Source organism: Kockiozyma suomiensis, assembly GCF_038497685.1.
Source record: "Kockiozyma suomiensis strain NRRL Y-17356 unplaced genomic scaffold V2V93scaffold_13, whole genome shotgun sequence".
Taxonomy (NCBI): Eukaryota; Fungi; Ascomycota; class Lipomycetes; order Lipomycetales; family Lipomycetaceae; genus Kockiozyma; species Kockiozyma suomiensis.
Window position 1 is genome coordinate 267,587 of NW_027117676.1, and position 24,852 is coordinate 292,438.

The window sequence follows — 24,852 nt, forward strand, 5'->3', positions numbered from 1 at the left end:
ATTCTCAATAAAAAAGAGAGTAAGCTTTCTTTGATTCGCAGTGATATCACAGCAATACGTTCAAAATTTTTTCTTCTCTCTCTTTAATTATTGTCTTGTGAATCCTTGCGTGCTTGTGTGTGGAGGATCCTTGTGTTTGTGTTTGTATTGGGATTCGATTTGTTTTTGGAGTTCAGAAAGAGAGATAAAGAAAACAGCTGTCCAGACGTATAAACAGATATATTCTCACGCTTCTTTTTTTTTAATCGTCTCAATCTCTCACAAGAAAGATAAAGTATACTACAAAATACGCAAACATGTCAACTATCCCACCGGAGGCAACTTCCGCGTTGCTGAACTTATTATCGAATCTTGGGTCGGCTGACAATAATGTGCGGTCGGCTGCGGAGACTAGTTTGAATGATGAGTGGATTGCGCAGAGGTTTGAGTTATTGATGGTTGGACTATCGGAGCAGACTGTTGTTGCTACTGATCAGACAGTATGTTTCCCTTCCCCTTCCCCCCTTTGTTTTATTCAGATTGAGCGTGAGATAGAGGAGTGCTGATTATGTCTCTACAGTTACGTTCTTTTGCAGCGGTTCTATTCCGCCGGATTGCGTCCAAGCAGCCTGAAAATAGCGAGGCTCTATCTAGTAGAATGATTGACCAACTCAGTCCAGAGTCGCGTGAGACAGTAAAGGCGTTGTTGTTGCGTGCTCTTAGTAATGAGCAGGTTAATGATGTGCGGCATAAGATCTGTGATACTATCTCGGAGTTGACAGTCGGCACTAATGGTAAGATTTTTTTCTTTTGCATTTGTTAATTATATTTCAAAGCAAAGAAAAGAAAACATTGTTGCTAAAACGTGAGATTAGATCGATGGCCTGAACTTCTAGAGTTCCTTTTCAACGCCGGAAAAAGCCCCGTCGCGGGTCTTCGAGAATCTGTATTGCGCATCTTTGCGTCCTCGCCGAACATGATTAGCAAACCGCACCTTCCTGCCATAGCCGAGCTCTTGCAAGCCGCATTTCAAGATCCGGATAAGAACGTTCGGATAAGTGCAATTGTAGCGTACACCGCGCTCTTTGGAACTTTGCCAAAGTCTTCGTGGTCGACTATGCAACCTTTGTTACCAAATTTATTGAATGTGTTGCCGCCGCTTAATACGCTTGAGGAATCTGAGGAGTTGACGAACGCTTTGACGCCGTTGATTGAACTTGCCTCGTTTGCGCCTAAAATTTTCAGACCAATGTTTAGTACGATTGTCGAGTTTAGCATTTCGGTAATGAAAAACAAAGAAATGGATTCGTCTACGCGCGAGAGTGCGCTTGAGCTAATGACAACTTTTGCTGATGAGACGCCGGGAATGTGTAAGAAGGAACCAGCGTATACGTCTTCTATGGTTGTTCAATTATTAGCCATGATGACCGAAGTCGGCGAAGATGATGATAAAGATTGTACGTCTTGGCGCGAGGACGATGATTTGGATTCGGACGATGCTGATTCGGTCCATGTGGCTGCTCGCCAGTCGCTTGATCGATTGGCAATCAAGCTGGGTGGGAATTACCTTCTTCCACCACTTTTCCAGTGGCTGCCGCAAATGATTTCGTCTGGCACTTGGCAGGAGCGACATGCCGCGCTCATGGCTATCTCTTCGTTTGCTGAAGGTTGTCGGGATGTTATGATTGGTGAGCTCTCAAAGGTTCTTGATATGGTGCTTCCGCTTTTGCAAGATGCGCATCCGCGCGTGCAGTGGGCGGCTTGCAACGCCGTCGGACAGATGAGCACTGACTTCGCACCTGATATTCAACGCGATTTCTGCTCTCGCGTGTTGCCGGCCTTAATTCAGGCACTCGAGACGGCCGAGCCGCGAGTTCAGGCGCATGCGGCTGCCGCACTTGTCAATTTCTGCGAGGAGTCTGAGAAGGAGTGGTTGGAGCCTTATCTGGATAGTTTGCTCAGTCATCTCATAGTTTTGCTTCAAAGTCCCAAGAAGTACGTGCAGGAGCAGGTGTTGACCACTATTGCGATTGTTGCTGACGCGGCCGAAACTAAGTTTGCAAAGTATTATGATACAATGATGCCGATTTTGTTTCAGGTTTTGCAAACTGATATGGGCAAAGATCATCGGACTTTGAAGGCCAAATGCGTCGAGTGCTCGTCTCTGATCGCGCTCGCGGTCGGCAAGGAGAAATTTGTGCCGTTGTCAGCTCAGCTTATTCATACTTATGCTGCTATCCAGCAGAGCATAGTCGACGACGACGATCCGACTGCGTCGTACCTTATTCAGGCGTGGGGTCGCATTTGCCGCGTGCTTGGTGCCGATTTCTTGCCGTATCTTAGCGGCGTCATGCCGCCGCTTCTCGAGGCTGGCAAAGCTAAGGCTGATTTCCAGTTCATTGACGATGCGCAGGATGCTGAGGCTTTTGATCAGGAAGGATGGGATGTCGTACCTGTTCAGGGAAAGCGTCTCGGTATCCGCACCAGTGTGTTGGACGAGAAGTGTACCGCCATTGAACTTTTAAGCATTTATGCAGCCGAACTAGGCGCCGGGTTCGAGCCGTATGTGATTGAAATTCTAACGGATATCGTTATGCCCTCGCTGAGCTTTTATTTCCACGACGGCGTGCGGTTCGCTGCCGCGCAGGCAATTCCGCATCTATTGTCATCGATCAAGTCTTCGCCTACGGCTGGACCTGCCAAGCTTGCTGAAGTGTGGCGAATTGTTGTGAATAGATTGCTCGAGACACTTTCTTCTGAGCCATTTGTTGAGTTGCTGACGTGTCTTTATACTTCATTTTACCAGTCTATCGAAACTGTGGGGATCACCTGTCTGACGCAGGAGGATATGCAAAAATTTGTAACTTCTCTTAATTCCAACCTGGGAGATTTTCTCGTGCGCGTCAAGCAGAGATCGGGACAGGATGACGAGTTTGACGAGTTTGAAGGCGACGAGAAGGACGAGGATGTGCTCACGGATGAAGATTTAGTGAGCGAGATCAACAAGGCTATCCATGCCGTATTCCACGCTCAGCGATCATCGTTCTTGCCGACTTTCGAGAAACTGATTCCGCTACTCTCTGAATTCTCGTCGCGACTTGAAGTCGAGTGTCGTGAGTTTGCGCTTTGTGTCTATGATGATCTAATCGAGTTTTGCGGATCGGACTCGTGGCGATACAAGGATATATTTATGCAGCCACTCGCGCGCGCGCTCGCTGATCCGGACTCGACTTTACGACAGGCGTCTGCGTATGGCGTTGGTGTCGCGGCACAGTTCGGCGGCGAACCATTTGCTTCCTCAGTTGCTTCTGTTATTCCGACTTTGTTTCAAGTGATTTCTGTTCCGGACGCGCGCTCGGAAGAGAACGTTCACGCAACCGAGAACGCATCGGCTGCGATTGCAAAGATTTTACGATTTAATCAGTCGCAGGTGGCTAATGTTGATCAAGTCATCGATGCTTGGATTACCACTCTTCCGATTGTGAATGATGAAGAAGCTGCTAGTTACGCGTATTCATTCGTTGTCGATTTAATTGAGGCACAGCATCCAGCTGTTTCTACGCATGCTGCGTTTATTGTCGAAAGTGTGAAGAAGGCGCTTGAGCAGAATGCTATTATGGGCGCCACCGCTGAGAGAGTGAAGCGGGCAGTCAATTTATAAAAGACTTTCTTTTTCTATTTCAAAAAGTCTTCTCGTTGGAGTTTTTCTTTTCATTTTTTTCTTTACTCTTCTTTAGTTAAGTACTTTGTATCATATTTGTACGCTTTCATAACACGATTTTTTTTAATCCTCTCGTTCTTTAATTTGACATCTGTTTTCTTTATTATGATAATGTTCCACGTGCTGTAGTCATATACGACTTTAAAAAAAGAGCTCCACAAAACCTCTATCCCAAACCAATACAAAAATAAAACAGAAAAGAAAAACAAAAAAAGAAAAGATTTATAAAATAATAGAAAGCTCACATTTCGATTTTTCCCGTCACTGCCAATTCCTGCGAAATATGCATAGAGCAATCTCTCATTATGGAAGCCTGCTTTGCAATATCACCCAGCCTACCGATAACTTCCTTATTCCCCTCCGTGAAACCATAAATACAGTACTGTACGTCTATATCCTTGCAGAATTCGATCACTGCGCTCTGAGCGCTGCGGAAATTATGTCGAGGCATACGTGGAAAGAGATGATGAATCGCCTGAAATTGAAGGCCGCCGTGGAAGAAATCCAGCCAGGTTGGACAGTCGACGTCCATCGTTGTGCGAAGCATCTTTTGAGCGAATGATTCAGAGGCGCCTAAATCGGTCGTCGACATTGCGAAATGAGATAGAGTGATTTGCACATGTAATGGCATCGTGACCATGTTTGAAACGAAAACATAAGCAATTCGTACGCCGGCGGTCGGTAGCGTTTGATATAGTAATTTGTAGCCGTACCAGTACCAGAATACGAACTGACCCACGATTTCAAAGTACCGGCACCAGGCTGCTTTCCCTTTCATAGGTCCCTGACCAAGAAGAAGGTATTGCCAAGACAGCCGGTAGAGATTGAAACGGCCAAAACAGAGAATGAGATAATACGTATAGTTTTGAAAGCGGACAAAGAATTTCGCTGCGGCATCAAACCACAGAGTTTTTTCATAGTACGTCGAAAAAACATCTCCGAAAAGCTTTGTTGAAACGGCGAAAAAGGGGAGATGCTGAATATCCGGATCGTGAATTGGATCGTTGGTAACAAAATGATGAACGTTGTGATTATGCTTCCACCAACCTACAGACAAGCCACCGATGTAAGAAGCAATGAAGGCGCCGATGAAATTATCTATGAAGAAATCGTGAGTGATGGCATAGTGTCCCGCGTCATGTACCGTAAATACAAGTTGATGCCACATAAATCCAAGGAAAAATGCGGATGTTAAGTACCACTTCAGTCGTAGAAAAAGGTACGCCAAACCTCCGAACGTGAAGTATCGCACGCATTCGCGAGCATAGCCCCAATACGTGCACTGAAAGTATCCTTCTTGAAAGAGCTTTGCTTCAAGTTGTCGGTACTTTTCGCTTATCAATCGTTGAGTAGCGTAATCTAGTGATGGATATTTTTCGAGATCTTCTGCAAGTAACTGCTGTTCATATTCAGCTAAAAGCTCTTCGGATTTCGGTAAATCGCGAGCAGCTGGCGCACACACAATAGGAATTTGCTTGCGTGACTGCTTCTCAGGGTCTCTGAGCTTCGCCGTCGTCCGTAATCGAGTAGCTATCGGTGTTTCGTCGTCTGAGCTGTTGGAGCCAGAAGAGATTGAACCCATCGAGATGCCTTCATCCTCGGTAGCTGCCGCAATTTCCTCGGCGGTCCTGTATACGCCTCCTTGGATTGGTGGTATCATATTCTCCCACAAGCCCTTGATTACTCCAATTTGATATTTCCTGGCAAGAGTCTTTGCTTCTTCAGAATGATACCTTTTTATTTCATATTGTAATTAGCAAAGTCATCTACATACAGTTACTCCCTTAATCACTCACGAATTGATCTCGTCGGTAGCATCTCGACCAACCATATGTAGCACAACCTTATCACTTCCAGGATGTTTGGGAAGCCAGCTATCGACTCGTAGTACGCGGTCTTCGTATATTATGATTATATTACCTGCCGCGATAAGTGCTTCGACATCATTTGAAGAGAAGACCTGAGCCAAGACCATTTTACTTGGCCGATATCTGTATATTTATTTATGTGATTTTCTTCTCTTCGCTTAGTTTTGAAATAGCCGGCAGTCTTGACAGAGAAGAGGTGCAGAAATCATATTCCAACCACTCCTCGCAAGGGCAACTACAAAGTCTAATTGTTCGCTGCGGCTTGAACCCATCTCGATTCACTACACTTGCTTCAATAATTTTTGTAAGAGAATTTACATAGCTTCTTTTGAAAAGCAATTACGAAGAAATTTCATTTTGTTTCCTAAGACCCCAATAACAGAGCATGATATGTATGCAACTAACACAAACGACTCATAGCTCACAGCTTTGCCTTGCCGTCGTCAACCAACTCCACTGCCGCCGACGAAATCGCAAGCGCGTCTCCTCGCTCAACAACCTTAGTCTGAAAAATAACTTTCTTGCCTCCATCAACCTTCCACATCTCAACCTTCAGCGTCTCGCCTGGGAAGACGTGGCCAGTGAATCGGACCTTGATGTTCTTGTACATGCCATAAGTCTCGTATACCTGCTTAGCGCTAATTCCAAACGAGCAGAGTCCATGCAAGATTGGTCGCGGGAATTTGCCAACTTTTGCAAATGCTGGATCAATGTGCAAAGGATTGTAATCTCCAGACAGACGATAAATCGCCGCCTGGTCCTCGGACGTCTTGACAGTTACGACAGAATCTGGCGCTCGCTTGGGAGGGACGTTTGCAGCCGACGCAGCTCCGCGATCTTTACCTTTGCTAGGACCCCCGAATCCACCCGAGCCACGCAAGAAGATTGAAGATTGATTGTAAAAGATTGGCTTGCCGGTCACTGCGTCAATCGTTTCGGTGCCAGTTACACAGACGGCGGCTTTGCCCTTGTCTACAATCTCAAGCAACCGAGGCTTTGAAATCAACTTGGCACCAGATGTATTTAAAGGCCATGATCTGATCTCAAGATACTGTTCGCCATGGAGAAGCATCATCTAAATCGCCATTAGTATACAGGAAAAAAAAATCAATAAAATAAAAAAGGGTAAACCTACGGGATTGAAATTAGGCACCAGTGAGCCCATATCGATTGATCCTTGCGCTCCAAAATAAGGAACGACACCATAGGTAGGCAAAACGGTAAAATCCTCGTCACCTTCAAAGACATACTTGAGTTCGTCTGCCTTGGCTCCGATGCCAATATTGTAGAGAATCAGATCTCGAGTGTCGTACGAGAAAGGATAATCTTCAAACTGCTTCTCCTGAGGCACCGAGAACGACGACTCTGCACTACTTGTCTTGGACGATAAGTTTGCCATATTCTCGAGAATTGGAGCCATGCTCTCTTGCGTAGTCTTTGGATGTGTTGCTCGACCATCATCAAAGTTTGTGATTTCAGCCCACTTGCTCTGAATAGCTTCCGGCAGCAGCGTCGTATCAACAGGGAAGGCCACACCGCCGGTTCGCTGCCATCGCGTCTGACCGATCCAACCAGAGCCAATCTCAAAGCAGGAGCCAGTAGTTGGGGCCTTATCTGAGCAAAGCAATACAGTAAGCGGAGCGACGTAATCGGGCTTGAAAGCTTTCACTATCTCCTCTGGCAAGATAGTACGAGTCATATTGGTTCCAGCATTAGGCGCAATGCAGTTTGCCAGAATATTGTATTTCTTACCCTCTAGCGCGATCGTCTTTGTGAAGCCCAAAATACCGCACTTTGCAGCCGAGTAATTAGCTTGACCAAAGTTACCGTAGATACCTGAAGTTGACGTTGTATTGAGCACGCGACCGTATTTCTGCTTGAGGAAATAAGGCCACGCAGCTTTTGTGATTTTGTATGTTCCCCGAGTATGTACAGCCAAAACAAGATCCCATTGCTCATCAGTCATACCGGCCAAGGACTTGTCGCGTAGAATACCGGCGTTGTTGACGACAACGTGAACGGTGCCGAATGCGTCAATAGCCGTCTTGACGACTGCATCACCATCCTCCGCCGAGTGCTTGTCAGGAACAGCCGTGCCGGCACCGTATAGCTTGTTGATCTCGTCGACAGTGCCAGCAGGATTCGCCAAATCATTGATTACTAGCTTTGCTCCAAGCTTGGCAAACAGCAAAGCGTAAGCGCGACCAAGACCACCGCCAGATCCAGTGACAATAACGACTTTATTCTTGACGTCTACAGGGACAGAACCTTGCGGATTCGAGGGCATGTCCTTCGCAGACTCAAGCAGGCCTAAGAAGTCATTCGGGCCTGAAGGATACTGCGCGTTTGTGAAGTCTTCAATTTCAGTCCAGCGATTGAGAATTGACGCAGGCGTGAACGAATCGTCGGTCTTGAAGATAGCACCAGAGGAGCGCTCCCATCGCAGTTTCGCTACAAAACCAGCACCAACCTCGTAGATGCCATTGGTTTCCTGTGTCTCTGCATGCGTGAGATACGCGACGAGTGGTACAACCTTGTCAGGCTGTAAAGCCCTGAGGATATCTTCGGTCATGATCGTCTCCGTCATGCGAGAGGCAGCCATGGGCGCAATGACGTTTGCGTAAATGTTATATTTTTCACCTTCTTTGGCTAGGGTCTCGGTGAAGCCGACAAGACCAAGCTTGGCAGTCGAGTAATTTGCCTGACCAAAGGATCCATAAAGACCGGCAGCAGAAGCGGTATTAATGATGCGACCGAATTTTTGCTTGCGGAAGACCGGCCAGGCGGCTTTCGTGGTTCGGTAAGCACCCTTGAGATGGACCAGCATGATGAGATCCCAGTCTGCATCCTTCATATTCTTAAACGAGACATCGCGAAGGATTCCAGCATTGTTGATGAGGATGTGCACAGCGCCAAAGGCGTCAAGAGCAGTTTTGATGATGCGATCTCCGTTCTCGACAGAGTCGTAATTGGCAACAGCTTTGCCGCCGGCAGCCTTGATCTGCTCGACGACAACATCAGCCGCCTTGGAGGAATTGCCTTCGCCATTTGTGGAGGCGCCGAGATCATTGACAACGACGTTCGCACCACGAGACGCAAAGAAAAGGGCGTAGGTCTTTCCAAGGCCGCCGCCTGCGCCGGTGATGACGACAGTCTGGCCGTCGAAGCGAAGCATTGTATGTATGCTGCAAGTGGATAGAGAAGAAAGGCTGGTAGAAGGGCTGGTGAGGTGGAGAAAAGAATATCAACAGGACTAAGGGTGTAATATAACCGCAGCTGTGGGGAAGTAGCTGGGCCCTACCTGCTCGGCCCGAGGTGATCGCGTTCATCGCGGGGGAGTCGACCGCATGTGCCGAGGCTTTGTTATGTAATAAATAACGTAATTGCTTATATAATGAATGACATAATGAGACAAATACGCAGATTGCTGATGTAGAGATAGCGTCAGCTCGCCAGAACGTTGAGCGAGTTTAGCAAGCTATCGAATGTCCTGACCGCTGTCTGGCCGCCATCGCCCTTACGTATAGCTGTCTCAGCGTATACTTGTTTCTATTCTGCACGCTTATATTATCCACGCACGGCACCAGATGACGAGTTGCTCGCCAAATGGACTCAGACAAGGTAGACGATTCACACGTGGACGGGAGTTCTCACGAAGATACGCCTCATCAGCTTGCCCGTAAGCGGACTCGCTCGGGTTGCTACACTTGTCGAAAACGTCGCGTTAAAGTGAGTGGAAATCAAATTTTTTTTGGCGGTTAATTGAGCGCGAAGATAACCGAGATTGCTTGTGACAGTGCGATGAGTCGCGGCCTATCTGTACACGGTGCCAGAAAGGCAACCGCGACTGTGTATTTCCTCCGGAGCAGCTGACAATATCAAAGAAGCAGCTGGCAATACGGGCTCGCAAGTTGAAGAGGCAAGCTCTTGCAGATGCAGATGCTGCTGCAGATGCTGCTACTGCTACTGCTGCTGGAGTCACTACTGCTACTGGAGCTGCTCCTGCTGCTCAGAATGATAGCTATAGCTCTGCTCCAAGCGCCGGCTCCTCGGCATCCAGTTTCTTCTCGCCAACCGACCAGCTCACTCTCAATATCGCTTCTACCCCAACATCCGACCTGTCTTATGGTTATAAGCAGAAAGTGCCGCGGGAAATTGCGCACTTATTAAAATTTCACCGAGACAATCTTAATCATTGTCATTACTTTCTCACCATGGATCCTTTCGATTTTTTTACTCATATTGTCGACGTCGCACCGACTTGTGAGCCACTGATGTATGCGCTAGCTTCTTTCAGTGCCTATCATTATGCTCTTGGCCATGGAGAGCGGCATCTTGTCGACATGTTTGAGTACTACGAGCAATGTCTACGTAGCCTTCGACAAGCACTTGCTGATCCCGATATTTTAGTTCTCAGCGCTGTTCTCATTTTATCTTGCATCGAAATGTATCTTGGCGATGTATCAAACGAAGTCCAGCACCAAGATGTGGTATTTCATCTTTTTCAAACCGTATACACTCCAGACAACTTTTTTGTCGACCAGTATCACCTTCATTTCTTTATCTGGCTGCGATTCATTGACAATCGCAGATCGCTTTTGTCAGGTCGGTACATGATATTCGATGCCAAATGGAGTAATATACACAGGACCATTCTTGCACGCTCATCGTTAGCAATTCCAAATGCAGCGCCCGATAGCGAAGTCGCAATCAAGATGCTAATGTACAAGTACATCACCGACTTGGGTACACTTTTTTCCGAAGTCTGTACATTCGCCGCCGACATACGCAAAGAAGTGATCTCGGGAGCCCGAGCTATTCGTCAAATTGAAATTTTCCGTGTAAAGAGCATGACCTGGTTAGATTGTCTTGACCACGCTCTGTTCGAGACCGTGGAACTTCCAGCCAATCACGCCTTGTCGCCAACTGAGCTCGAAACACTGTCTCCTATAATTTACAAGCGTGCCGAGATCGGGTTTATTATGATTATTTACTATTCCTGGAAGCTTTACTTTTCGTCATATACGGCACTGTCGACGACTGGTACTATTGAAGATCCTCAGGGCACGTCTGAGATTGCGATTATGGCAGCGCGAATAGTGTGTGGATTTAAGGCAACCGCACGCACTCGGCCAGGTGCACTGTTTGTCGTTCATAATTATCTCTGCATGGCGGCGCTCTTTTTGCCTCAGCGACTTCATGTCTGGGTGCGGCGGACAGTGGCCCATATACAAGCGCTGGGCTATCATTTTCCAGATGAAGTGCGCTGGCAATTAGCCGCGGTGTGGAAAGATAAGAATTTGTACAAGGGCTGGCTGGAGGGTCTCGAACCCGAGGACGAGTCTGTTGAGGGAGTTGTGATTCCATGGCAGAGGCTACTTCAGGTCAAGATTCCGGATATGAATGAAGAGCGGATGGGACTCACGGCGTCGATGATGGAGATGCGGGGCATTTTCAATACAGGTGTGGATCGAACAGCATCGGACGTTTGAATTTTTGTTTTTGTTTATTATGATGTATGTACCTATATTTATGATCTCTTGGTGGTAATTTTGGGCGCAATGACTTGGTTAACGAGAGGGCGTTTGTATTTGGCATAGGCAATGTATTAAAGACGGGCTCTTGATTTAGAATATACTGTACCAGACCCACTTTGTAAACAAAGAAATGTATTTGTGAGCCGCTCACAAACGGTAACATCCTCATTTCAGCGCGGCCGGCCCCCTTAAAAGGTCCAGCTCATACTTTTTAGAACTGTATCATTCCATCTCCCGCAGACTAGCCATGCAGACCATAAAATGCGTCGTCGTAGGAGACGGTGCAGTTGGAAAGGTGAATATATGTTCTGCTGCGTCGCGAGTTATCTGCCTGTGTGTGTGTTTATTTGTCTAACTGTCTTTGTTCCATCCAGACCTGTCTCTTAATCTCCTACACGACAAACAAGTTTCCAGCGGACTATGTGCCTACCGTCTTTGACAATTACGCAGTCACAGTCATGTAATTACTTGATCGCTGCTGTATGTTCCTGCATTCGTGTTGCTAACCCGCCGGCTCGGCGCGCATTAGGATCGGCGATGAGCCATACACGCTCGGCCTCTTCGACACCGCCGGACAAGAAGATTACGACCGTCTTCGTCCGCTGAGTTATCCTCAAACGGATGTCTTCCTTGTGTGCTTCAGTGTCACCTCCCCAGCGTCCTTTGAGAACGTCAAGGAGAAGTGGTTACCTGAGGTCCACCACCATTGTCCTGGTTGGTCTCCCTTCTCATGCAGTGCAGTGTCTTTGTCAAGATAGAATCCACAGCTAATCTCTCTTTTTTTTCTTTGAATCAGGCGTCCCATGTCTTATTGTTGGTACACAAATCGATCTCCGCGACGACCCGACAATAATCGAGCGTCTTGTGCGCCAGAAATCCCACCCAATCTCGCCTGAAACCGGCGAACGACTCGCAAAGGAACTTGGCGCGGTTAAGTACGTCGAGTGCTCTGCGCTCACGCAAAAGGGCCTAAAATCCGTGTTTGATGAGGCCATTGTTGCTGCACTTGAACCTCCTGTGCCAAAGAAGAACAAGAAAGTTTGCACTATATTGTAAGCTAGTTAATATTTTTATCATTATCGGCTATGCTTATAGTCTGACATAACTGGTAATTTAATATTGTTCTAAATTCGTTGCATTATCCTTTTTTATCTTACTCAGTATTAGAAGAGAAGTTAAATCGACATGTTGGCGTTATTCCTTACTTTTTTTTTGTTGCTATTTCTATTTCTATTTCTTTTTTGGTTTATCTTTGCGCATCGTTTGGATGCAATCTGGAGTATATCACGAGATTGGTGGAAGAAGATAGTGTAAATATGTCAAGCTATTGCCCAATTTTTCTTTCGTTCTTTTTTTCTGCTGCTCGTTTCTTTGTTACCTCTTTTTTTATAGTGCTCTTCTTTTCCTGTTCAGTCTTAGTTTTATTTATCTAATCGTTATGGTTTTTTTGTTTTTTTATTGTTTTATTTATTTTGTCGTTATAATTTTCTTGTAGCAACGAGTAAAGCATTATGTATTTTCGATATTGTGGATGTATAGTGTCAACTGTCAACGTGAAATGCGTATGTACTTTATTCTATTAAGATAACATCTTTTTTAAAATCTTTTTCCTTGACTTTTTATTTTAGTCTTCAATCATTTTCATTTGTTGGTTTATGGAGCAGTGATATCAATAGACAAAAGGATTTAAGTGTATACAGCATGACAATACTTGCACAGGATCAACAAAAACAAGACATAAATAATTATATTTTGATTCGAATATAAAAAATACTGAATGATTTAAGAAATAGTGAGCATCTGCTAATCGACAATAAATATATACTACTTGTATTTCTATTACAGGTTAAAATTGAGGCCTGGATCTCGGAAACACTCTCGCATACTTTACAAAGTGCTTTGCTTATCACTGGTGGGGAGACTAACTCTACTTGCTAACATCCACTCTTCTACGTCACCCATTCCTTCTTTCATCTCATTGATTTACTCGCAAGTTCTAATTTAAGAGTATTTTTTTTATAAATATCGATATCGTTTTTCATTTTTCTTGTAGAATTCACTCTTGAAACCGGGGTACTTACGACAACTCATTTTCATCGATCTCGCCACTTTCCACACACACTCTCGCTACAGATCGAATTACTTCTTCAATAGAAACACTTTGAAGTGGTATAATGGCGACTACAGACTTTGTGGGCAAGGCGATTGATATCGTACAGAAAGCCATTGAGGCGGATTCGGCGGAGAACTTTGAAGAGGCGTACAAGTTGTATTACTCGAGTTTAGAGTACTTCATGATGGCTCTCAAGTGTATGGCTTAATTGAAGATTATAACCAAATTGTCGTTTGTACTGATTTGATTCATATTAGACGAGAAAAACGCAAAGAATAAGGAGATGATTAGAAGCAAGACGGCAGAATATATGGATCGCGCGGAGAAGCTCAAGAATTATATCGAGACTCAAGATAAGAAATCTAAGAGAGCAGTCGGTGCAAATGGTAAAGCAGCCAACAGCAGCGGTGGAAAGTCAAAGTAGGTACCTTCTAATGAAAAAAGAAAAAGGTGCCAGAGTAGGAGATTACTAACTATAATGTAGAAAGAAAGGTGATGATAGTGATGAGGATGATGCCGATTCAAAGAAATTACGAAACGCGTTGTCAGGTATGTCTACATTTTGTTTTTAGATACTGTATTTACTCACTACTATTACAATCTTACAGGCGCTATTCTCTCTGAAAAGCCGGATATCAAATGGGAGGACGTAGCAGGTCTCGAGCTAGCAAAGGAGGCTCTTAAGGAAGCCGTTATTCTACCAATCAAGTTCCCGCATCTTTTTACCGGAAAGCGACGGCCCGTAGCTGGAATTCTGCTTTACGGACCTCCTGGAACTGGTAAGTCGTACCTGGCAAAGGCGGTCGCCACAGAGGCCAACTCTACATTTTTTTCTGTCAGTTCTTCGGATTTGGTTAGTAAATGGATGGGAGAGTCAGAGAGACTTGTCAAGCAGCTGTTCACTATGGCGCGAGAGAATAAACCGTCGGTGATCTTTATTGATGAAGTTGATGCGCTGTGTGGACCTAGAGGAGAAGGCGAAAGTGAGGCGTCGCGACGAATTAAGACCGAATTACTTGTGCAGATGAATGGTGTCGGAAATGATGCATCGGGCGTGCTTGTTTTGGGCGCAACCAATATTCCTTGGCAGCTTGATTCTGCTATTCGACGACGATTCGAGCGACGAATTTATATTGCCTTACCCGAAGTCGAGGCGCGGACGACGATGTTTAAACTCAACGTCGGAACGACACCGTGTGAGCTTACGCAGGCTGATTATCGTTCGCTGGGTGAGATGACTGAAGGATACTCGGGATCGGATATTGCGGTCGCGGTACGTGATGCGCTCATGCAGCCAGTACGGAAAGTGCAAATGGCGACCCATTTCAAGTGGGTTGAGGCCCCTGATGGAACCCGTAAATTGACGCCATGCTCTCCCGGCGATGCTAACGCCATTGAGATGTCTTGGATGGACATTGCGGGTGATCAATTGCAGGAGCCACCTTTAGTCTTCAAGGATTTTGTCAAGGCCGTCAAGTCGTCGCGGCCTACCGTCAATGCCGAAGATATTAGAAAGCATGATGAATTCACTGCCGATTTTGGATCAGAGGGAAATTAACTTTGATCTGTGGATTTTTTGTATTTTTTCCTTGTTATAATTTGTCATATACGATGGTGCGTTTCTTTTTTGTCCTAAGTGTTTGTTTTTGCTGTATGCAAGTTTATCTTACTATACTGTTTTAGTGTTACTAAATACATAGTATATTTGAGCACGAGTGACGAGAGATTAACCATGAACAGTCACCATATAGTCATGTAATTGCTATGATTTAAGCAACTTGGTATTTTTTTTTTCTTTGCAATTCCAAATAGCAATTACTAGTACTTTCGAGAACTACGCGACTTGATGATCGAAACTAATCAATCAGTCCATGTGACGAAGAATTAGCGAGTAAACAAACACGTGGCATGATCGGTGACGTAAAATGGCGACAGCACGAGACCCTTGGAAAAGCGTCGAATGTTCGCGCAAGTTCATGTATCTGCTACAAATGTTTGATTATGCTTGTGGCTATGAAGATAAATTACCCCCTCTGTTCCCTGTCACTGTCCTGTCCTCTGTTCTCTGTCAATAATCAATTTACAAAGTCTTATATCTGCTTTCACAACAGTTTCTGCTTTACAACAATAATCATGTCTCTTGCACGAATTCTCAATTCCTCACCGGCATTCAGCTTCGGTCCATCGCGAAGCATGCTGAAGTTACTCGACGACCCGTTCTTCACCGCTCCGCTGTCGTCTCAATTTCAGTCCCCGTTTGCATCGTCTTTACTTAACTCGGATGCATTGACGCGTACTCCGAGCTTTGATGTAAAGGAGACTGAAAAGGAGTTTGTTCTTCAGGGTGAACTACCCGGTGTCGAGAAGAAGAATCTGAGTCTTGAGTTTATTGATCCCCAGACCTTGAGAGTCAAGGGCGTGGTTGAAAAATCTCATGAATTCAGTTCCGATCCATCTCAAACTGACACCGCCAATACCGCAGCTGCTCCTGCTACTACAGAAGTGGCAACGACGTCGACTCCAGCAGCTGAATTAACTCCTGCGGCCAGATCCGCAGGAACGATGTGGGCAACCGAGCGCGTATACGGAGAATTCTCTCGCGCGTTCAAGTTCCCTAGTCCAGTCGATGCCGAAAGTGTGGCCGCAAGTCTTAAGAACGGAATCTTGAGCGTCAAAGTCCCCAAAGTCTCTCAGAGTCCGACAGCTAAGCGGATCGAGATCAGTACTGAAGAGTAAGATCCTGCTCTTCGATAGTGAATTTAATCAACATGTCGGCTTTGCATTTGTTTTTTGTTGCTTTTTTATTATTGTATGCAGTTGATATCGGAGTTTTGAGTCCGGCGTCTAGTTTTTAAATAACAATTGTTACATGACATGCTTTTCGTTTTTTGATATGAAAATTTGCTTTACAGTAGTCTCAAATGTTTTATGTCAGTTATGTTTGTATGCCTTTACTTTTCAAAGCCGGCAATGAAGATACTCAAAAACAATTTTTCTCTACTTCAATAAAGGCAATTCTAAAAATTTCATTCAGCCACTCCTCTACACACACACACACACACACACACAACCGTCATTTAATTCCACTATGTGTATACTTGTATATATATACATCCCATTATGCATTTAACCAACCCCCCACCCTTCGACAGAGAGAAAAAAAAAACTTCCTCGAAATATCAAATCTCTTCCTCTAAGATTCATATTACGCAACAAAAAAACACAAAAAAAAGAGATATGAAGAGAACCCACACGTAAATAGTAATAGTAATAATAATAATAATAATAATAAAAAGATAACCTGTAAAATGTATGAATAGTGAATTGATAGTCATTGTAATAACCAATATTTCTTTTAAAAAAAATGGTAATAAATAGTAAAAAGAAAACCCTGCAACCCGGTGGAATGGAATCCAGTAACATACGAACGCACAAACCAGAACTATAAAAAAAAGGAAAAGATATGAAGAGAAAAAATGAGAATGATAAAAATAGGAAACAAAATACAAGACTGATTTATATCAATCTCTCTATCATTTTGTTTTTTTTATCTACTTTTTATTTGAAATAGTGAATCCTCATTTAAGCCTTGGTCTGGACCATAGTAGCAGCAGCAAGAACGGCGGGAAGCTCCTCAGCACCCATAGAAACCATAGCCTTGATCATGAATCCAACAAAGAGAAGAGTGACAATCAATCCCCAGAAAAAGATGTTGAACGGAACAGTGACATCATACTTTTGGCAGTAGTCTCCAGCCCAGTATGTTCGCTGGCGAGTAGTCTCGTCGTAGGTAGAAATGCACTGGCAGCCAAAGTAACCCTCCTGGCCAAACATCTCAGTGCAGTATCCGTGACCGCCCGAGCAGTAGTTAGTCATGATCTCGCACTCTTCCTGGGTAGTGTAAGAGTCAGCCTCGGCGAGGATGCCGACAGAGAGAGAGGGCGACGAGTGCTGGTCACCGAAAGCAGCGGCACCGAGCGAGCGCTTGGCCTTCTTGGAGGACGACTGCTGCTCACCACCGGGAAGGAGAACGGCAGTAACAGGAGTAGAAGGCGAGGTCTCGAGAGCAAGCTTCTGGAGAAGGTTGGCAAAGAGAGCGGATCCAACCTGGTACTGCATCGAATCAGTGCCGTACTTGAGCATGACAGAGTTCAAGCTGTTGAAGAACAAGACAGCGAGCTGATTGTCAGATCGGACAGCCTGGGCAAAGCCGTTGATAAAAGTGTTGAAAGCAAGAGCCTCGTCCATGAAAGCGGCATCGACAGTAGACTCGGCGTCGAAGACGGCACCAAAGTCCTCGCCAAAGACATGGGTGAAGTCCTTGGTGATGTCAGCATCAGCGGCAGTGGCGCACTGCGAGCGGGAGATAACCTCCTGGTGTCCCTCAACACAAAGGTCCATGTCGGGAACGACGGTGATGAAAGACTTCTCAGACGAGCCAAAAACACGCACACCGAGGTCACCGATGAGCTGCTGCGACTCCTTGACGAAGCCATTGGCAAGCAAAGAGAACGACTCGGCGTCGGGAGTGTCGGCGATGAAGAAAGCAGGACGAGTCTCGGCAAAAATTTCTGAATGCTTTTAGATAAACTTCAATAAAATAAGAATAGAGACAATGGCACATACCCTTGGTGTTACTAACACCAGAGACAACAACGACGATGTTCTCACTCTTGTCCTTCCACAGACCAGTGTGCTCGCCGCTGAAACGCTCGAGCTCAAGAACCTTCATATCCTGACCCTGCAGTGCGAAGAGTAAAGTTAATAAAGATTCGCAATTTGAAATGTTGATTGACAGATGATTAGATTAGGTGAAAGAGAAAAAGAAATGTTGATTGCGAGCCTGCTTTGATTATCTTTGCTCTCAGACTATCTCGCCTCAGAAATATACTAGAGAAATATCCATCCCATCTGATCTTTGCATCTTTTTGAAAAACTAAATCAAATAACCCTGAGAGCATTGCAATTCTACTTTGATTGATTGCATGATTGAACAGCTCATACACCACTCGCTATGCACAAATTTTTCACTTTTTTAATCTTTTTCTCCCACAGAATCCTCTCAATCTGCATAAGTCTGATAAACGAAAACACTAACCTGGTATCCAAGCTTGTGGAAACGGGAAACACCAAGACGCTCAGCAAAGACGAGACGCGCCTCAGCGGGACGGAGGGAGGGAATGTCGTGCTCATGAACGGAGCCGGTCTTCGGGAAGGCAAAGACGGAGGCCGGATGGGCGGCGGCGTCGGCGAAGGGGGCGGCGAGGGCGGCCGCTAGAGCAGCGACCTTGACGATGGGCTGCAACAACATGGCGAGGATTGCTGAAAAGGGCTGAAGGAAGGGAAAGGTGGGAAGCGGATGTGAAGAAAGAAGGAGGCAGGGAAGGAGCAAACAGAGGCGGACGCAGCGATATGGGCGGTGCACGCAATGTTTGGGCGATTATGCCACACAAATAGCCAATCGCACGCTGCTCTATCGCGCCTGGGCTGAATGCGGCTAGCGCAAACTCTGTTTGCTGCGTTATCACTCTTTATCATTTGTATCATTTGCGCTAGGATAATGTGAATTTTATGGTGTAAATGCACAAACGTATATGTGGTGCTTACATCATATTAGCTACATCTGCATTTATCATCTATTACCATTAGCTGCATAGGGCAATAAACTGTTCATTATAATACTCTCAATGCCATTTCATTTCATAGTACCATTTTGTTTTTATAAACCTGCAAATCTGACATGTAAGAGCCCACTTCAAAATCAGTTATCACCACGTGACAATTGGCATCCATCCCCCGAAATCTGACGGCTTATCTTTGCTCGCTTCCCAGGTGAAAAAAGAAGCCTGACGGGAAGCAAACGGATGGATATCGAAATAGCGCTAGCCTTCTAGCGTGTATTTATTGTAAAGATTGAATGAGCTTGACGAGTAAAAGATGAACTGCATTGATTTTGATCTTTATGTTATTGTATATTTGCAGCATGTCTTCTCCTAAAGAAGCAGTGGATATCTGTCTTGCAGGCTATTTTTAAGAGAAAAAATCATAAAAGCCGGAATCTAATTATTCAACTGTTGTATCAACAAGTCTACAGCAACGCAAAGCCATAACTGTAACCGCAAAATAGGAACTCAGAGTTGAAAATAAAGAAATAAATAAGGAGAGCTTGAAGAATTTGTGAATCTGTAAAGATCTAATTCTGACAATCTGAAGCTGCCGGCACACTACAACTTCCAATTGAAGAATAATTTGAATCTAATTCAAACAAGTTATTATATTATAGCAATATATATCGGCTTGGTTTGCAAAATACAATATAAGGAAGTGGAAAGAATTAAGACAAGAGCACAAGTACAGGCTATTTTGAATATATCTGCTTCATTGGGAACTAACTGAAAGGCAAACTTGCAAGATAATTGAAAACAGAAAGACAGATATATATATATATATATTTTGTACAGATGCTTGATTTCTTTAAGAGTGAGTGAAGAAATACAGCGTCGCGGAGATACCCATCACTGACAGCCAAGAGATGAATCGCGATTTTCAGATGAAAGACCATTTGACAGCGAAGATGGTGATATCTCAATATAGTTAAAATGAATTGTACTCCTTTATGAGTGCGGTATGTGCCTGAGTGCGAAAAGGTACAAACAGGAATTCGCCAAATAAAGAACTATTCCAACATAAAAACTTGCCAAGCGGGGAGAAAGCTAAAGTCTAGCGAAAAGCAGTGAGATCTACATCATCAAAAACTACTCGATCTCAAAAGGCAATCTGTGAATAGCAAAGAGAGGGGAAATGACAAGGAAACAAGATGACGCAAAGACAGCCCTGCAACGGCGGACTAGTCTGAGAATCAGACTATGAGATAGTACATGCTTTATAATCAATATATATTGAGCAGACCAGAAGAGATTCTGTATCTAAATGAGGCATAAATTTCAAATTGCATTAGCTTTGGAAAAGGAAAACCGATTCGAGGAAAGATCAAGAGTAGATTGACTAAAGTAGACAAAAAAGCAACGAGAAATTGCTCAGGTACAGAACGAAGCAGTAATCAGCCACCCTACTTTCAGATCCTTACAAACCATTACTCTAAAAACTGGCAATATGAAGTAAAGAAAAGGAAAAAAAAAAGAAAAAAAAAATAGAGTAAAAATTCCCAAAACGCACAAAAGCGAAGCACCAGCAGAGAGATTACAAAAAAGGCGAAAAGTAAATATACTATTTTTCAGCACGGACCATTCCAAGACTTTCGCTTTTTTCCGGGGCAGACTTAATTTGTTTGATGGCTGGCACTCGGATAGAACTTTATTCTAGACACCAAATTGTAGGGTCCACATCTTCCTAGCAAGAAACACAGACCCGCCATCGTAGAATCAAAAGTTTGCTTCTTTTGCTTATCTTTCTCAATGTCAAATTGATGCATAATGATTTCAGTGGCGCATTTTGCGTTTCTTTTTGCAATTTAGCGTGCGCTCAGAGAGTAAAAAGTAGAAGCGAATGTAAATAGAATACGATATAAAGTAGTATACCAGTATTTGCAGCAGATATACCAAAATAACCAATAACTAGACTCAGAGACAGCCTTATCTTTCCTATTGACTCAGACAGACGATAGTGAAGATATGATAATGAAGATAATGATTATGTAGACGAAGAGAGAAAGTGTCGGCGATGTCCGAGGGCGACGGCCGCGTCGGGCCGCCGCGCAATACATGTAGATTCTCTATTGCTTATTCTATTTCATATCTGTCAGAAATTATTGTAAAACAAAAAGAGATTAGCAGTTAATAATATATATATGAATAATAATATATAGGAATAGTAATATATAGGGAAAATAGCAATGATAGAGCAGAATTATTCAATGGCATAGTCAGCCGCCCAGAAATCCACCACATCTTGATATAGGCCTAGACCTGGTTGCAGCGATAAATCAGGCTGGGAAAAATAGGAAGCTAGATCAGCAATAGAACTGAAAGAGTGTTTCAGTGCTTGAGAATCTACGATTGGTTCAATGTCAGCAATGCAAAGTTCTAAAAACTAAGAGTCTATGCGACCATAGACAAAGACGACTGAATTGGGTGAATCTCATATGTAAAAAAAATCAAAGAATAAAAAGGGGAAAATAGACTGACTCTGAGAAGAGATGAGCGACGGTGTACTGCTGATATGCCGCAAAAGATCATCGGGCAGCCACGCGCCACCGGTACGAGAAGTAACTGTCGAGCCTGAGGCCGGTTGAATGGTGGTAGAGAGCGAATCAGCGAGAGAGACTGCTAGAGCTTGCTTCCGCGAAGCATAGGAAGACTCAGACTCGTCAAGACGACGAGACTGGATCGGAATGAGAGGAGGAGAAAGAGAGCGGAAACGTTCGAGGAGACTGTGGCAGAGAGCAGAGGAGTGAGCGGGATGCCGTCAGTACCCAAACTAGCTTACATACAGAGACAGAAGTTGCGAGTACCGCATTAGCCAATTATTAGAAGAGCATTCATAGAGGATTGCCGGAAGAGCAATAGGATGAGAATGAGAAGAGAGAATAGAAATATCTGAGGCATCTAGATATCTATCATCGAGATCGTTGTAGCTTGTGGCAGCGGCAGGAGTAGTAGTTGCACGCTCTACGGCGGCGTAGATTGCCGCAAGATCAATAACAGAGTCGCTGACAACTGTACAGAATGAATAAGATAATTGCATTCTATTGATTCAATCGTCAGATGGTATATAGTATACAGTAATGATATACAAGCTCAGACCAGACACTCTCCGACTCGAGACAGCGCTAATAACAAAAACAACTTAAATGCTTACAAGGGTTTTGTGCACCAAAAAAAGCAAATCGAAGATAACCAGATTAGACGGCAGCTGCTACTGCTATTGATCTATCTCGTCCTCCTTCTTATCTTTCGGTATCCTCTTTTCTCCTTCTCGGTATCCTCCTATTCGGACCCTTCTCATGCCTCCTCTTCCGCTCCTCTCTAGGCCCTCGTACATGTGGCGTCCTTCGTAGGTGTCCGAGCGGGCTCAGGCGTCTTTTATGTGCGCCACCGCCGCACAGAATTCCATCGGAGTAGGCCTTCTTTTTATCTTTTTTTTCCTTCTATTCGTAGTTGTGTTATTCCTTTAATCGTAATCTTTTATGTATTACTTCATTATAGAATTCAAATTGATCTCGTATACTTTACTCTATATCTCGCAGTCCCTATCTCCCGTCGGCCGTAATCTGTCGGGCTCGTGCTGGCGAGTCAAAACCTTGCTCGGGGGGCCCCGTTCGCCGGATACCGAACTCGACTCTCTTCTCGGGGCCCACCGCTAACCTTTTTTTTTTTCTTTACTCTCGTCGCATATATATAGTCTCTTCCTCTCCTCTGGTCCTATTTCTTGTCTCCCATCTCATCCTTTTTTGCTCCTTCTCCCCTTCTCTCCTCCTGTACTGGTACAATGGTCGCCCCTGCCGCACTCAACTACGACGATAGCTCCTCTGCTGGCGAGCTCGGCCACTCGGCAGACCGTGCCTCGCCCTCTGTCGTCCAGCGTATCCGAACCAAGCTCACTACCAGAGACGGCTGGCTTGGTGACTACGACTACGCCTACCTCTTCACTCCGCGTCTGCCCTTCCTCGCCCGCGAGCGCAAACCTGGCCCTTTCTTTGGCCTCAATGACCGCATGCCCACTGTCCTCGCAATCATCCTCGGCTTCCAGCACGCCCTTGCTATGCTCGCGGGTATCATCTCTCCCCCAATTATCCTCTCCGGCTCAGCGGGCGCAAACTTCGACTCCAACATTCAAGAGTACGTCGTCTCGGCCTCGCTCATGTGCTGTGGTATCCTCTCTGCCATCCAAATCACTCGCTTCCACATCTACAAGACAAAGTACTACCTCGGAACTGGTCTGATTTCCGTTGTCGGCACCTCATTCGCTACCATCCCCGCTGCTACCGGTGCCTTTGCAAAGATGTACGCGAACGGTTACTGCCCCACTGACGCCGACGGAAACAAACTGCCTTGCCCCGACGGATACGGCGCAATCATTGGCACGACCTGTCTCTGTGCTCTGCTGGAAATCCTTCTTTCCTTCACTCCGCCTCAGATCCTGAAAAAGTTCTTCCCACCCATCGTCACCGGCCCTACCGTCCTCCTCATCGGTGTCCACCTCGTCAGCTCAGGCTTCGAGTCCTGGGCCGGCGGCTCCGGATCTTGCATGTCGCGTCCCGAAACCGGTCTCTACTCCATGTGCCCGAGTACCGAAGCTCCTCATCCGCTTCCTTGGGGATCTGCAGAGTTCATTGGTCTCGGCTTCCTCGTATTTGCCTCCATCATCCTTTTTGAGAAGTGGGGTTCGCCTATCATGCAGTCTTGCGCTGTCATCCTCGGTCTTCTCGTTGGCTGCATTGTCGCGGCCGCCTGCGGTTACTTTTCCTCTTCTAAGATTTCCTCTGCGCCCGCTGCCACCTTCATCTGGGTCCACACTTTCAAGCTTTCGCTCTATGGTCCGGTCGTGCTGCCAATGCTAGCCGTCTACCTCGTGCTTATGATGGAGGCCATCGGAGATATTACTGCCACCTGCGACGTCTCGCGTATCGAGGTCGAAGGTGACGTCTTTGAGTCTCGAATCCAGGGTGGTGTTCTTGCCGATGGTTTCAACGGTGTCCTGGCCGGTCTCATGACTATGACTCCCATGTCTACTTTTGCTCAAAACAACGGTGTCATTTCTCTCACCAAGTGCGCTAACCGCACCGTCGGATACTTTTGCTGCTTCTTCTTGCTCATCATGGGTATCTTCTCCAAGTTTGCTGCCGCAATTGTTTCGATCCCAGACTCTGTCATCGGTGGTATGCAGACTTTTCTGTTTTGCTCGGTTGCCGTGTCCGGCGTGCGCATTATCTCGACTGTGCCGTTCACTCGTCGCACTCGTTTTATCCTCACCAGCTCGCTCAGCATGGGCCTCGGTGCCATCTTAGTTCCTGACTGGTTCTCCTACGTCTTCACTTATTCTGGCGACAACACCGGTCTTCAAGGATTCCTTGACGCAATTGTCATCTTCATGGAGTCTGGATTCACAATCACAGCTTTCGTGGGTCTGATTCTGAACCTTTTCATTCCTGAGGATGAGCAAGGACATAATGCAGTTGAGATTGATGCAACTGAGGCGCCTGCCGAGTCTATCGATGCCGATATGATTGTCATGCAGCATCAGACGTTGGATTCGGAGGAGACTGAGAAGAGTGTTATGAACAACGAGAAGTATTAGTTCCTCTTCTTTTATTTCATTTTATTTTGTTTTCTTTTCTTGGAGGGTTTTTATTTGATCTTTATATCGCTGCATATACTTATTTGTTCTTGTTTCTCGTGTTTTGTTTCGTTTTGTTTATGTGGGCTTAATACTGGGTATCTGGTTCTATTTGGAGCAAAGTAATGACATTCTTTCTCGCTATAATCCATATCTTTCTCGTAACAGTGAAGAGACAAAAAGATTCTTTTTTTTTGGGCTATTGAGATCTTTATATTCTTATGTGAAAGTGAAGAGGAGGACTCATTAGATCTGTTACGTGAATATCAGTGCGGCTTTGAAGACCCCCGCATGCGGAGAAGGCTTAAATGCTGTGATTTATTATAAATGCCTGGATTC

General features: G+C 45.2%; 10 protein-coding genes across 10 annotated transcripts; 6 read left to right on the forward strand and 4 right to left on the reverse strand.

Moving 5' to 3' along the window:
* Positions 1–19: 19 nt before the first annotated feature.
* Positions 20–3,863, forward strand: V2V93DRAFT_374211 (armadillo-type protein). The gene is made up of 3 exons (XM_066911183.1): positions 20–479; positions 560–773; positions 855–3,863. The coding sequence occupies exons 1-3, from the start codon at positions 297–299 to the stop codon at positions 3,638–3,640; spliced, it is 3,183 nt and encodes a 1,060-aa protein (XP_066764024.1). The 5' UTR covers positions 20–296; the 3' UTR covers positions 3,641–3,863.
* V2V93DRAFT_374213 (fatty acid desaturase-domain-containing protein) lies at positions 3,696–5,755 on the reverse strand. Its single transcript, XM_066911184.1, has 2 exons — positions 5,497–5,755; positions 3,696–5,433 (listed from the first exon to the last, which is right to left on the reverse strand). The coding sequence occupies exons 1-2, from the start codon at positions 5,673–5,675 to the stop codon at positions 3,942–3,944; spliced, it is 1,671 nt and encodes a 556-aa protein (XP_066764025.1). The 5' UTR covers positions 5,676–5,755; the 3' UTR covers positions 3,696–3,941.
* A 136-nt stretch (positions 5,756–5,891) lies between these two features.
* V2V93DRAFT_374215 (uncharacterized protein) lies at positions 5,892–8,875 on the reverse strand. Its single transcript, XM_066911185.1, has 2 exons — positions 6,704–8,875; positions 5,892–6,643 (listed from the first exon to the last, which is right to left on the reverse strand). The coding sequence occupies exons 1-2, from the start codon at positions 8,741–8,743 to the stop codon at positions 5,990–5,992; spliced, it is 2,694 nt and encodes an 897-aa protein (XP_066764026.1). The 5' UTR covers positions 8,744–8,875; the 3' UTR covers positions 5,892–5,989.
* A 166-nt stretch (positions 8,876–9,041) lies between these two features.
* On the forward strand, positions 9,042–11,219 carry V2V93DRAFT_374217 (uncharacterized protein). Its single transcript, XM_066911186.1, has 2 exons — positions 9,042–9,297; positions 9,366–11,219. The coding sequence occupies exons 1-2, from the start codon at positions 9,175–9,177 to the stop codon at positions 11,058–11,060; spliced, it is 1,818 nt and encodes a 605-aa protein (XP_066764027.1). The 5' UTR covers positions 9,042–9,174; the 3' UTR covers positions 11,061–11,219.
* Positions 11,220–11,352: 133 nt separating this feature from the next.
* On the forward strand, positions 11,353–12,161 carry V2V93DRAFT_327678 (P-loop containing nucleoside triphosphate hydrolase protein; the record flags this gene model as incomplete). Its single annotated transcript, XM_066907568.1, has 4 exons — positions 11,353–11,400; positions 11,480–11,565; positions 11,635–11,819; positions 11,902–12,161. The coding sequence occupies 4 exons, from the start codon at positions 11,353–11,355 to the stop codon at positions 12,159–12,161; spliced, it is 579 nt and encodes a 192-aa protein (XP_066764028.1).
* A 1,118-nt stretch (positions 12,162–13,279) lies between these two features.
* On the forward strand, positions 13,280–14,776 carry V2V93DRAFT_327626 (P-loop containing nucleoside triphosphate hydrolase protein; the record flags this gene model as incomplete). Its single annotated transcript, XM_066907566.1, has 4 exons — positions 13,280–13,415; positions 13,476–13,638; positions 13,703–13,767; positions 13,827–14,776. 4 exons carry the CDS (start codon positions 13,280–13,282, stop codon positions 14,774–14,776), a joined length of 1,314 nt encoding a protein of 437 aa, XP_066764029.1.
* A 575-nt stretch (positions 14,777–15,351) lies between these two features.
* On the forward strand, positions 15,352–15,954 carry V2V93DRAFT_360627 (HSP20-like chaperone; the record flags this gene model as incomplete). Its single annotated transcript, XM_066908138.1, has 1 exon — positions 15,352–15,954. The coding sequence occupies one exon, from the start codon at positions 15,352–15,354 to the stop codon at positions 15,952–15,954; it is 603 nt and encodes a 200-aa protein (XP_066764030.1).
* An 846-nt stretch (positions 15,955–16,800) lies between these two features.
* Positions 16,801–18,529, reverse strand: V2V93DRAFT_392410 (uncharacterized protein; the record flags this gene model as incomplete). Its single annotated transcript, XM_066912475.1, has 4 exons — positions 16,801–17,789; positions 17,845–17,959; positions 18,156–18,230; positions 18,317–18,529. 4 exons carry the CDS (start codon positions 18,527–18,529, stop codon positions 16,801–16,803), a joined length of 1,392 nt encoding a protein of 463 aa, XP_066764031.1.
* A 2,555-nt stretch (positions 18,530–21,084) lies between these two features.
* V2V93DRAFT_360629 (uncharacterized protein) lies at positions 21,085–21,921 on the reverse strand (the record flags this gene model as incomplete). The annotated part of the gene is made up of 3 exons (XM_066908139.1): positions 21,085–21,227; positions 21,363–21,607; positions 21,668–21,921. 3 exons carry the CDS (start codon positions 21,919–21,921, stop codon positions 21,085–21,087), a joined length of 642 nt encoding a protein of 213 aa, XP_066764032.1.
* A 327-nt stretch (positions 21,922–22,248) lies between these two features.
* Positions 22,249–24,846, forward strand: V2V93DRAFT_374232 (permease family-domain-containing protein). The gene has a single exon (XM_066911187.1). The coding sequence runs from the start codon at positions 22,666–22,668 to the stop codon at positions 24,472–24,474; it is 1,809 nt and encodes a 602-aa protein (XP_066764033.1). The 5' UTR covers positions 22,249–22,665; the 3' UTR covers positions 24,475–24,846.
* The last annotated feature ends 6 nt before the right edge of the window (positions 24,847–24,852 follow it).

What these genes read in the sequence shown, in the direction of transcription:
- V2V93DRAFT_374213 (XM_066911184.1), bottom strand. Translation starts at nt 5,675, where the DNA reads ATGGTCTTGGCTCAGGTCTTCTCTTCAAATGATGTCGAAGCACTTATC. An exon ending in GCTACCGACGAGATCAATTC is followed by an intron (nt 5,434 to 5,496) that starts GTGAGTGATTAA and finishes TGAAATAAAAAG; the next exon opens with GTATCATTCTGAAGAAGCAA.
- V2V93DRAFT_374232 (XM_066911187.1), top strand. Translation starts at nt 22,666, where the DNA reads ATGGTCGCCCCTGCCGCACTCAACTACGACGATAGCTCCTCTGCTGGC.
- V2V93DRAFT_374215 (XM_066911185.1), bottom strand. Translation starts at nt 8,743, where the DNA reads ATGCTTCGCTTCGACGGCCAGACTGTCGTCATCACCGGCGCAGGCGGC. An exon ending in TGGTGCCTAATTTCAATCCC is followed by an intron (nt 6,644 to 6,703) that starts GTAGGTTTACCC and finishes ATGGCGATTTAG; the next exon opens with ATGATGCTTCTCCATGGCGA.
- V2V93DRAFT_374217 (XM_066911186.1), top strand. Translation starts at nt 9,175, where the DNA reads ATGGACTCAGACAAGGTAGACGATTCACACGTGGACGGGAGTTCTCAC. An exon ending in GTCGAAAACGTCGCGTTAAA is followed by an intron (nt 9,298 to 9,365) that starts GTGAGTGGAAAT and finishes TGCTTGTGACAG; the next exon opens with TGCGATGAGTCGCGGCCTAT.
- V2V93DRAFT_374211 (XM_066911183.1), top strand. Translation starts at nt 297, where the DNA reads ATGTCAACTATCCCACCGGAGGCAACTTCCGCGTTGCTGAACTTATTA. An exon ending in TTGTTGCTACTGATCAGACA is followed by an intron (nt 480 to 559) that starts GTATGTTTCCCT and finishes ATGTCTCTACAG; the next exon opens with TTACGTTCTTTTGCAGCGGT. An exon ending in GTTGACAGTCGGCACTAATG is followed by an intron (nt 774 to 854) that starts GTAAGATTTTTT and finishes ACGTGAGATTAG; the next exon opens with ATCGATGGCCTGAACTTCTA.